This window comes from Pelophylax lessonae (assembly GCF_965119305.1).
Source record: "Pelophylax lessonae genome assembly, chromosome: 2".
NCBI lineage: Eukaryota > Metazoa > Chordata > Amphibia > Anura > Ranidae > Pelophylax > Pelophylax lessonae.
This window is the reverse complement of record NC_138769.1, coordinates 737214400-737226967: the sequence shown is the minus strand read 5'-3', so window position 1 is coordinate 737226967 and position 12568 is coordinate 737214400. Positions and strand designations below refer to the sequence as shown.

At 46.7% G+C, this 12568-nt stretch overlaps 1 protein-coding gene across 1 annotated transcript in view; it reads left to right on the top strand.

Moving 5' to 3' along the window:
* Positions 1-12568, top strand: part of ATG16L2 (autophagy related 16 like 2) — a 134091-nt gene that overhangs the window by 43284 nt on the left and 78239 nt on the right. Inside the window, exons 2-4 of the mRNA XM_082244580.1 lie at positions 7990-8086; positions 9864-9954; positions 10929-11002. Coding sequence (XP_082100706.1) covers positions 7990-8086; positions 9864-9954; positions 10929-11002 — 262 coding nt within the window. The remainder of the gene's footprint in view (positions 1-7989; positions 8087-9863; positions 9955-10928; positions 11003-12568) is intronic.

The following is a 12568-nucleotide window of genomic DNA, read 5'->3' as shown; positions in this document are numbered from 1 at the left end:
TATTTTAACCACTTGCCGACCGGCAGCACCACATATGCTGCGGCAAATCACCTCTGTCCCGCGAAACGATGTAACTGTATGTCTGCTAGTTGGGTCGCGCGTGCGCGCGCCGATTGGCTACAGGGGTTTCAGTACATTCAGTAATCTCTGAGGCCCATAAAAAAGAATGGGCAGAACCAGAGAGAAACATTCCCCCCCCCCCCCCAAAGACCCATAAAAGGTGTTTTCCACAGGGCGCGATCGTCGGGCACCCGCGATCGCTCCTCTGTGGAGACAGAACGGCGGTCTGTCATCGCAATCACGGCAGACCGCTGTTCTGTCAGTAATGAACACAGGGATCCTGTGTTCCTCTTATTTATGAACACAGGTCTCCGGTGTTCATTCAGTGAATACAACCCACCCCCCACACACAGTTAGAAAGCACCCCCCTAGGGACACATTTGATCGCCTCTGGTGTTAACCCCTTCCCTGCCAGTGTCATTAGTACAGTGACAGTGCATATTTTTAGCAATTATTACTGTAGTAATGTCACTGGTCCCCCCCCAAAAAAGTCAAAGATGTCAGTTAGGGGTCCGATCTGTGCGCCGCAATGTCGAAGTCCCGCTAAAAATCGCAGATCGCCGCAATTACTAGTAAAAATAAATAAATAAATAAATAAAAATGACATAAATCTTTCCCCTAGTTTGTAGACGAGATAACTTTTGCGCAAACCAATCAAAATACGCTTATTGGGGATTTTTTTTACCAAAAATATGTAGCAGAATACAAATTGGCCTAAAATGATAAAAAAACCTTCATTTTTTTATTTATTTTTTATTATTGGGAATGTTTTATAGCAGAAAATGGGAAAAAAATGTTTTTTTTTCAGAACTGTCGCTCTTTTTTTTGTTTATAGCGCAAAAAATAAAAATCGCAGAGGTAAACAAATATCCCCAATAGAAAGCTCTAGTTGCAGGGAAAAAAGGACATCAATTTTATTTGGGTACAGCGTCGCACGACCGCGCAATTGTCATTCAAATTAACGCAGTGCCGAAACGCAAAAAAATGGCCTGGTCATTAAGGGGGGAAACCTTCCAGTCCAGAAGTGGTTAAATGATCTAGACAGAATATCAACTAAATAAATTTATGTAAATAACGAATCAAAACTAAACTAATTTTTTTGTTCCGCACGTGTCTAAAATATCAACCAAAAATCCAGAAAAAACGCATGATACAAATGTTATAAATTGAGTAAAATAAGTATTTGATCCCCAACCAACCAACAACAATTCTGCCTCCCACAGACTGGCTACAGTAGGTGCTCATGGGGTACACAGATTAGTCCTGTCAATGTAAGAAGGTTCTCCCAACGACAACTCGTTATGTGTGTAGAAGACACCTGTCTACAGAATCTCTTCCATTCCAACCTCCCCATCATGGGAAGACCAAAGAGCTGTCAGAGGACGTCGGGGAGAAGATTGTAGACCTGCACAAGGCTGGAATGGACTACAAGACCATCAGCCAGAAGCTTGGTGGGAAGGAGACAACTGTTGGAGTGATTATTCGCAAATAGAAGAACTACAAAATAACCATCAATCGCCCTCAGTCTGGAGCTCCATGCAAGATTTCGCCTCATGGGGTGAGGATGGTCATGAGAAAAGTGAGGGATCAGCCCAGAACTACACGGGAGGAGCTTGTAAATAATCTAAAGGCAGATGGGACCACAGTCACCAAACAAACATAAAACGCCGCAATTGATTGAAATCCTGCAGTGCCCGCAAGGTCCCCATCCTCAAGAAGGCACATGTACATGCCCATTTGAAGTTTGCCAATAAACATCTAAATTATTCCGAGAAGGATTAGGAGAAAGTGCTGTGGTCGGATGAGACCAAAATCGCCATGTTTGGAGGAAGAAAAATACTGACTATGACCCTAAGAACTCCATCCCTACAGTCAAGCACGGAGGTTGAAAGCTTATGCTTTGGGGCTGTTTCTCTGCTAAAGGTACAGTCCGACTTCATAGGCCAATGGACGGGGCTATGTATTGTCTTGGATGAGAACCTTTTTCCCTCAACCAGAACACTGAATATGAGTGGTGGATGAGTCTTCCAGCATGACAATGACCCAAAACATAACGCCAAGGCAACAAAGGAGTGGCTCAAGAAGAAGCACATTAAGGTCATGGAGTGGCCTAGCCAGTCTCCAGACCTTAATCCTATAGAAAATTTATGAAGGGACCTGAAACTTTGTAATGTTACAAGACCTCCCAAATTTCTGAGATGGGCTGGACCCAACAATCTTTCAGAGATGTTCTCGGGGTTCCATGCTCCTCAGGAATGCTCCTCGGGGATGCTTCTCAGGGATGTTTCTCAAGAACGCTCCTCATTGATACTCCTCAAGAACGCTCCTCATTGATACTCCTCAAGGGTGCTTCTCAATTAAGCTCCTCAAGGATGCTCCTCAGGGATGCTTCTCACGGATGTTTCTCAAGGGCGCTCCTCATTGATGCTCCTCAAGAACGCTCCTCATTGATACTCCTCTAGGGTGCTTCTCAATAAAGCTCCTCAAGGATGCTCCTCAGGGATGCTCCTCAGGGATGTTTCTCAAGGGCGCTCCTCATTGGTGCTCCTCAAGAACGCTCCTCATTGATACTCCTCAAGGGCGCTTCTCAATAAAGCTCCTCAAGGATGCTCCTCAGGGATGCTCCTCAAGAACGCTCCTCATTGATGCTCCTCAAGAACACTCCTCATTGATATTTCTCAAGAACGCTCCTCATTGATACTCCTCAAGGGTGCTTCTCAATTAAGCTCCTCAAGGATGCTCCTCAGGGATGCTTCTCACGGATGTTTCTTAAGGGCGCTCCTCATTGATGCTCCTCAAGAACTCTCCTCATTGATACTCCTCTAGGGCGCTTCTCAATAAAGCTCCTCAAGGATGCTCCTCAGGGATGCTCCTCAGGGATGCTTCTCAGGGATGTTTCTCAAGGGCGCTCCTCATTGGTGCTCCTCAAGAATGCTCCTCAAGGGTGCTCCTCAAGGGTGCTCCTCAATAAAGCTCCTCAAGGATGCTCCTCAGGGATGCTCCTCAAGAACGCTCCTCATTGATGGTACTCAAGAACGCTCCTCATTGATACTCCTCAAGAATGCTCCTCATTGATACTCCTCAAGGGCGCTTCTCAATAAAGCTCCTCAAGGATGCTCCTCAGGGATGCTTCTCAGGGATGTTTCTCAAGGGCGCTCCTCATTGATACTCCTCAAGAACGCTCCTCATTGATACTCCTCAAGGGCGCTTCTCAATAAAGCTCCTCAAGGATGCTCCTCAAGGATGCTCCTCAGGGATGCTCCTCAGGGATGCTTCTCAGGGATGCTCCTCAGGGATGCTTCTCAGGGATATTTCTTAAGGGTGCTCCTCATTGATACTCCTCAAGAACGCCCCTCATTGACACTCCTCAAGGGCGCTTCTCAATAAAGCTCCTCAAGGATGCTCCTCAGGGATGCTTCTCAAGGATGTTCCTCAAGAACGCTCCTCATTGATACTCCTCAAGAATGCTCCTCATTGATACTCCTCAAGGGCGCTTCTCAATAAAGCTCCTCAAGGATGCTCCTCAGGGATGCTTCTCAGGGATGTTTCTCAAGGGCGCTCCTCATTGATACTCCTCAAGAACGCTCCTCATTGATACTCCTCAAGGGCGCTTCTCAATAAAGCTCCTCAGGGATGCTCCTCAGGGATGCTCCTCAGGGATGCTTCTCAGGGATGTTTCTCAAGTACGCTCCTCATTGATGCTCCTCAAGAACGCTCCTCATTGATACTCCTCAAGGGTGCTTCTCAATAAAGCTCCTCAAGGATGCTCCTCAGGGATGCTCCACAGGGATGTTCTTCAGGGTTTTGCTCCAAGTTGGCTCCATAACATACAAACAACGTGTTCCCAGTGCTTAGAGTCACTATACCAAATGCTATATAATAGAGATTTAATCTTCAAATTCTCTTCCATACAGTGCTCAAGAAAACTATAAGCGCTCACCAGAAAATTAGACCCTCATATATAAATGGGTCGTATCAAGCATGCGTAACTATGCTGATTACCACCAGGTGTCACTTTCCCTCTTCTTCCACAGAACATCATAGATCCGTTGCTTCCTATTTCCTTCCATGTCTTTTTCCCCTTGAAAAAGTCTATATGATGAAACACGTTGAGGAAGTCCGCTTGCCATTGGTCAAATCCAGTGAGCAGAGAGCGGGGGACATGGCCAAGCCACACTGTGTTTGTCTGTGGATGCACACAGCCCAGCTTGGGAGTGCACCCGTATGGGTGCCCCCCCAGCAGTTGGCTTGCCGGGGGGGGGGGGGGGGACTCAGACAAAGAAATATTGGGGATACACATAAATGTGCAAGTGCAGTCTTAAAATCAAGTAATATTGCACCCAATCTTCCTCTCCAACCACCATGCAATACCCACATGCAGTGGAATCTCACCAGATGGAGCGACCCTTAGGTACAGCATGTTATGGGGATCTTCCTTGGTCACCGAAATCACTCTCCTTAGGCACCTCATATACTTCTAAAAAAAAAAAGCAATTCCATAGTGCAGTATTAATATAAAGTCACTGTTTTTGTTAAAAGATATGCTTACATGACAGAAGACAATCCAAACAATGCTCGTAGTATTCTCAAAGATGGCAGAATTGCAACTTCCCGGGTGCTGACCCAACTTTAATTTCTGTCAACCTGACTTCCTCAACGCGTTTCGTCTTATAGGCTTTTTAAAGAGGAAAAGGCTATGAAAGTAGAGGGAAAATGGCATCTGGTGGCAATCTGTATAGTTAGACATGCTTGGTATGACCCATTTATTCATGATATGACTGATAGTTTTCTTGAGCACTGTATGTAAGAAAATTTTAAGATTGAATCTCTATTGACACGGGCACTATTGTATTTGAATTTGGGATAGTGACTCTAAGCGCTGGAAACACATTGTTTGTATGTTATGGAGCCAGCATGGAGCAAATCCCTGAGGAGCATCAATGAGGAGCATCCCTGAGGAGCACCCCTGAGGAGCATCAATGAGGAGCATCAATGAGAAGCATCAATGAGGAGCATCCTTGAGGACAGTGACTCAAAGTGCTTGGAAAACAATGTTTAGGTTTGAAGAACCTTTCTTGGGGCTGATAGGGTTATTCTAGCTGCTGGAGACAGATTTATTTTGGGGGAATGCGAAGTGCTGATTTTTATACAATTACACTGGCTCCATAACAACACCAGATCTCCCAGCTTGCTGGGATGAGCTGGACACAGCACTCTTGAGATGTTCCCCAGGAATTTGCTCTATGTTCCTCAAAGATGTTTCTCTGGGATTGGCTACATGCTGGCTACATAATTTCACCAGACCTCCAAACTTTCTAAGATGGGCTGGACACATCAATCTTCCAGAGATGTTCTTCAGATATTTTCTCCATGGTCCTCAGGCATGTTCCTCTAGGACTGGCTCCATAACGTCACCAAACCTCCCAACTTTCTGAGATTGGTTGGACATACAGTGCCTTGCGAAAGTATTTGCCCCTCTTGAACTTTGCGACCTTTTGCCACATTTCAGGCTTCAAACATAAAGATATAAAACTGTAATTTTTTTGTGAAGAATCAACAACAAGTGGGACACAATCATGAAGTGGAACGAAATTTATTGGATATTTCAAACTTTGTTAACAAATGAAAAACTGGGCGTGCAAAATTATTCAGCCCCTTTATTTTCAGTGCAGCAAACTCTCTCCAGAAGTTCAGTGAGGATCTCTGAATGATCCAATGTTGACCTAAATGACTAATGATGATAAATAGAATCCACCTGTGTGTAATCAAGTCTCCGTATAAATGCACCTGCACTGTGATAGTCTCAGAGGTCCGTTTAAAGCGCAGAGAGCATCATGAAGAACAAGGAACACACCAGGCAGGTCCGAGATACTGTTGTGGAGAAGTTTAAAGCCGGATTTGGATACAAAAAGATTTCCCAAGCTTTAAACATCCCAAGGAGCACTGTGCAAGCGATAATATTGAAATGGAAGGAGTATCAGACCACTGCAAATCTATGAAGACCTGGCCGTCCCTCTAAACTTTCAGCTCATACAAGGAGAAGACTGATCAGAGATGCAGCCAAGAGGCCCATGATCACTCTGGATGAACTGCAGAGATCTACAGCTGAGGTGGGAGACTCTGTCCATAGGACAACAATCAGTCGTATACTGCACAAATCTGGCCTTTATGGAAGAGTGGCAAGAAGAAAGCCATTTCTTAAAGATATCCATAAAAAGTGTCGTTTAAAGTTTGCCACAAGCCACCTGGGAGACACCAAACATGTGGAAGAAGGTGCTCTGCTCAGATGAAACCAAAATCAAACTTTTTGGCAACAATGCAAAACGTTATGTTTGGCGTAAAAGCAACACAGCTCATCACCCTGAACACACCATCCCCACTGTCAAACATGGTGGTGGCAGCATCATGGTGTGGGCCTGCTTTTCTTCAGCAGGGACAGGGAAGATGGTTAAAATTGATGGGAAGATGGATGGAGCCAAATACAGGACCATTCTGGAAGAAAACCTGATGGAGTCTGCTCCCACTTGTTCACGGCCATCCCCGCGTGTGTGATCGGTGGCTCTGATGTCCGTCGGTCACTCGCGATCTCCCGCTGGAGAGGGAGAAAGGCAGGCGGCTGATGTAAACAAAGCCGCCTGTCATTCTCCCTGGTGTAACTGCAGAGATCATACGATCCTGCTATGTAGGATCGTATGTCTCTGTGGTTACATCACAAGCCACGCCCCTTGACAGTTAGAATCACGCCCCTAGGGACACACTTAACCCCTTGATCACTAATAAAGTTAACCCCGTCCCTGCCAGTGTCATTTTTACAGTAACAGTGCATATTTATAGCACTAATTACTGTAGTAATGTTACTGGTACCCCCAAAAGTTTCAAAAATGTCAGTCAAGGGTCCGATCTGTCCGCCGCAATGTCGCAGTCCCGCAAAAAAAATCGCAGATCGCCACCATTACTAGTTAAAAAAAAAAAACAATAAAAATGTCATAAATCTTTCCCGTAGTTAGTAAACGCAATAACTTTTGCGCAAACCAATCAAAATACGCTTATTTCGATTTTTTTTTTTTTTTTTTTTACCAAAAATATGTAGCAGGAAACAAATTGGCCTAAAATGTTAAAAAATTCAGATTTTTACATTTTTTTGGGGGAATTTTATATAAAAAAATGTGAAAAATATTTTTATTTTTTCAAAATTGACGCTCTTTTTTTGTTTATAGCGCAAAAAATAAAAATCACACAGGTGATCAAATACCACCAAAAGAAAGCTCTGTTTGTGGGGAAAAAAGGACGTCAATTTCATTTGGGTACAGCGTCGCACGACCGCGCAATTGTCCGTTAAAATCATGCAGTGCCGAATCGCAAAATAGGCCCTGGTCTTTGAGCAGGAAAATCCTCCGGGGCTTAATTGATTAAAGCTATACTCTAATAAACCATCCATACTATTGAAATACAACATGAAATAAATAACAGATTGAAAAAATAACAGAAAACTACCAAAATGCAAATAATACTCCACTTTCTCTAGCATTGCCCCAAATAATAATTACCGAAAACCAACATACTATAAAAGCTACATAAAACTCCTGATCATAAACCGGATTAAATCTTCACATCCAGCACTCACATATTATATAATGTGATGGGCACAGGCAAAAATGATTTCCTATGCCCCTCTGTGGTGGATGGTGGTTGCAACAATCTGTCGCTGATGGTACTCCGCAGACTGACCAGCGTATTGTGGAGTGGGTGGGAGGAATTGTCTAAGATTGAATGTACCGTATCACATAGGTGGCTTGTCTGTCAGTTAGAGAGTTTCTGCAACAAGCCAGACTTTTTCCCAGCACAGATGTGAGTGGGACCTTGCAGTTGGCCGAATATAGTATTGAATGTCTCTTATAATGTGTTTTTTTTTTTTTTTTGTCTTTTAAGACAATAAGCTATTGGAAAAGTCGGTTTTTCTGAAGGATCTGACTGAAAAAATCCAAACTGAACCGCTCGCCTCCCCCGGGACCCACCATGCAGCGAGGTGAGTACCGAGAGCTCAGATTCTTGGAAAATGGAACAAACAAAGCTGGGTGGAGGATACTACCCCATGGTGGATAAGAACATGCACAGGCGAGCAGGGACACCTATGGTGGGCAGGAACCTGACAAAGTGACTAGGAACACCCAATGGTGGCAAGGGACCTGTAAAGGTGAGCAGGGACACCTCATGGTGGACAGGAACTGCAAAGGTGGTTGGGGACACCCCTTGGTGGGCAGGAATATTAATGAGCAGGAACCTTTAAAAGTGAGAAGGGACACCCCTTGGTGAGCAGGGACCTCCAAAGGTGGGCAAGGACACCCAAGGGTGGGAAGGAATTTGCAAAGGTGGTTGGGGACACCCCTTGGTGGGCAGGAATATTAATGAGCAGGAACCTTTAAAAGTGAGAAGGGACACCCCCTGGTGAGCAGGGACCTGTAAAGGTGAGCAGGGACACCTCATAGTGGACAGGAACTGCAAAGGTGGTTGGGGACACCCCTTGGTGGGCAGGAATATTAATGAGCAGGAACCTTCAAAAGTAAGAAGGGACATCCTTTGGTGAGCAGGGACCTCCAAAGGTGGGCAAGGACACCCAAGGGTGGGAAGGAATTTGCAAAGGTGGGTGGAGTCACCCCACTGTGTGCAGTAATATTCAAAGGTGAGCAGAGATACCTCACAATGGGAAGGACCATGTAAAAGTGATCAAAGACACCCCAAGGTGGGAAGGGGCACCTCATAGTGGGACGGAACCTATGAAGGTGAACAGGTACACCTCATGATGAGCAGGAACCTGAAAAAGTGAGCAGGAACACCCAAGGGTGGTAAGGAATTTTCAAAGGTGGGTGGAGACACCCCATGGAGTGCAGGAATATTCAAAGGTGAGCATGGATACCCCATGGTGGGCAGGAACATACAGTGGTGGGCAGGGATACCTCGTGGTGGGCAGGAACATGCAGTGGTGGGCAGGGATACCTCATGGTGGGCAGGAACATGCAGTGGTGGGCAGGGATACCCCATGGTGGGCAGGAACATGCAATGGTGGGCAGGGATACCTCATGGTGGGCAGGAACATGCAGTGGTGGGCAGGGATACCCCATGGTGGGCAGGAACATGCAGTGGTTGGCAGGGATACCCCATGGTGGGCAGGAACATGCAATGGTGGGCAGGGACACCCCTGGTGGCCAAGAACTTTCAAAACTGAACAGAAATACCCATGTTTAGTAAGAAATTTGCAAAGGTGGGTGGAGATACCATGGTGTACAGGAACCTGTGAAGGTGGGTGGGGACACCTCATGGTGGGCAGGAACCTGCAAAGATTAGAAGGGATACTCCAGGGTGGACAGTAACTTGCAAAACTGGAGGATGACACATTTTGATAGGCAGTAACATGCAGAGGTGGGCGGAGACAGCCTATGGTGGGCAGGAACCTGCGAAAGTAGGCGGGCACACTCCATAGTGGGCAGAAATACAGAGATGGATGGGGACATCTCATGGTGGGCAGGAACATGCAAAGGAGGGGAGCACTATGCTGGGGCAGAAACACACAGTCGGATGGAGATATCCTGCGGTGAAAGGGGGTAAGGAGGAACATCCCAAACATTTAGGTGGATAGGTGGACAAGAGCAGAGCCAGTAATTTGGCTGAGAGATCTTTCTGTTGTTTCTGGCTGCTTATGAACTACAGTTTTGACATTAACATATTTCAGGCACTGGGATAGAGTCGTAGTTTATTTAAAGCATTTGTAGAAATGGACTAAACTTGTCCCGATTTCTGTGTTGCAGGTCTCCTTCAGATGTGCCCCATAGTCCTGGATCAGGTGACCTTTCTGCACTACAGAAGGAAATTGCTGAAATTAGGACATCGAATGGTGAGGTATGTACTACAACCCAAGAGCTTCCTCTAAACGGGAATAGGAATAAGGCAGTAGAATAGGCATTTCATGGTTGTTCATTGAGACCGGGGCTTTTAAAACAAATCCAGGGATGGTGGGAACCCCTCATAGTGGGCACAGCAGGGGTGCAGACCCAGGAATTCAGTACAGGGATGGTGGGAACCACTCATAATGGGCACAGCAGGTGTACAGATCCGAGAACTCAACACAGGGATGGTAGGGAACCCTCATAATGAGCACAGCAGGGGTGTACAGACCCGGGAACTCATCACAGGGATGGTGGGAACCCCTCATAATGGGCACAGCGGGTGTACAGACCTGGGAACTCATCACAGGGATGGTGGGAACCCCTCATAATGGGCACAGCAGGTGTACAGATCCGAGAACTCAACACAGGGATGGTAGGGAACCCTCATAATGAGCACAGCAGGGGTGTACAGACCCGGGAACTCATCACAGGGATGGTGGGAACCCCTCATAATGGGCACAGCGGGTGTACAGACCTGGGAACTCATCACAGGGATGGTGGGAACCCCTCATAATGGGCACAGCAGGTGTACAGACCCGGGAACTCAGCACAGGGATGGTGGGAACCCCTCATAATGGGCACAGCAGGTGTACAGACCCGGGAACTCAGCACAGGGATGGTGGGAACCCCTCATAATGGGCACAGCAGGTGTACAGACCCGGGAACTCAGCACAGGGATGGTGGGAACCCCTCATAATGGGCACAGCAGGTGTACAGACCCGGTAATTCAGCACAGGGATGGTGGGAACCCTTCATAGGGAACAGCAGGTGTACATACCCGGGAACTCAGCACAGGGATGGTGGATACCCCTCATAATGGGCACAGTGGGTGTACAGACCCAGGAACTCAGCACAGGGATGGTGGAAACCCCTCGTTCTGTTTAGGAATTTGACTCCTGCTGATTTTGTGGATGATTTTTTTGGCAGTTGGCGTTTGAAGCCTGTGAGCGAAAGAAACAAGTGCAGGAGAGAGATGATTGGCTGAAGAAGCAAAACACCAAGTGAGTGCCGGGTGTTTTATGTGGGCATTTTTCTTTATAACGCTCCCGGGCGTTAAAAAAAAAAATTGGGTGTCTTTGAAATATTGTACAATATTATCATATATACTGTATACAGAATTACTTGCAACCAGCAGGAGGGGAGTTATAAAGAGGAGTAGCCATTGTCTGCCGACTCAAAGCCAGCTGCTGTTCTAAAAGAGACCTTACAGGCTGGGGAGATCAGAATACACAGAATGCAGAAAAATCTTTTCTCCTTCTCCTAGCAGACCTGGTTGGCATAGTAATACATTCACAGGCTGTTAATAAGCAGACAGCTAGTGCTGGGCCTTTCTAGTCAAAAAGACCAGCATGCTTTACAAGATGAGGGTCATGGGTGCATCCAAGATGAGGGTCATGGGTGCATCCAAGATGAGGGTCATGGGTGCATCCAAGATGAGGGTCATGGGTGCATCCAAGATGAGGGTCATGGGTGCATCCAAGATGAGGGTCATGGGTGCATCCAAGATGAGGGTCATGGGTGCATCCAAGGTGAGGGTCATGGGTGCATCCAAGATGAGGTTCAAGGGTGCATCCAAGATGAGGGTCATGGGTGCATCCAAGATGAGGGTCATGGGTGCATTCAAGATGAAGGTCATGGGTGCATCCAAGATGAGGGTCATGGGTGCATCCAAGATGAGGGTCATGGGTGCATCCAAGATGAGGGTTATGGGTGCATCCAAGATGAGGGTTATGGGTGCATCCAAGATGAGGGTCATGGGTGCATCCAAGATGAGGGTCATGGGTGCATCCAAGATGAGGTTCATGGATGCATCCAAGATGAGGGTCATGGATGCATCCAAGATGAGGGTCATGGATGCATCCAAGATGAGGGTCATGGATGCATCCAAGATGAGGGTCATGGATGCATGCAAGATGAGGGTCATGGGTGCATCCAAGATGAAGGTCATGGGTGCATCCAAGATGAGGGTCATGGGTGCATCCAAGATGAGGGTCATGGGTGCATCCAAGATGAGGGTCATGGGGTGCATCCAAGATGAGGGTCATGGGTGCATCCAAGATGAGGGTCATGGGTGCATCCAAGATGAGGGTCATGGGCGCATCCAAGATGAGGGTCATGGGCGCATCCAAGATGAAGATCATGGATGCATCCAAGATGAGGGTCATGGATGCATCCAAGATGAGGGTCATGGATGCATCCAAGATGAGGGTCATGGGTGCATCCAAGATGGGGGTCATGGAATCCAAGATGAGGATCATGGGCGCATCCAAGATGAAGATCATGGATGCATCCAAGATGAGGGTCATGGATGCATCCAAGATGAGGGTCGTGGATGCATCCAAGATGAGGGTCATGGGTGCACCCAAGATGAGGGTCATGGGTGCATCCAAGATGAGGGTCAATGATTCATATTGTACCCAGTGTGGATCCCAAAAGTTTTTCAGTTTTGCCCAAAGTGTGATGCATTCGGGGCCTACACTTAACAATAGCAGTGCATAATGGGACCCCAGTGCACTAAGGTAATGCAGCTCCAGCGCACAACGCGTTTCAGCACACCACAAGGCACA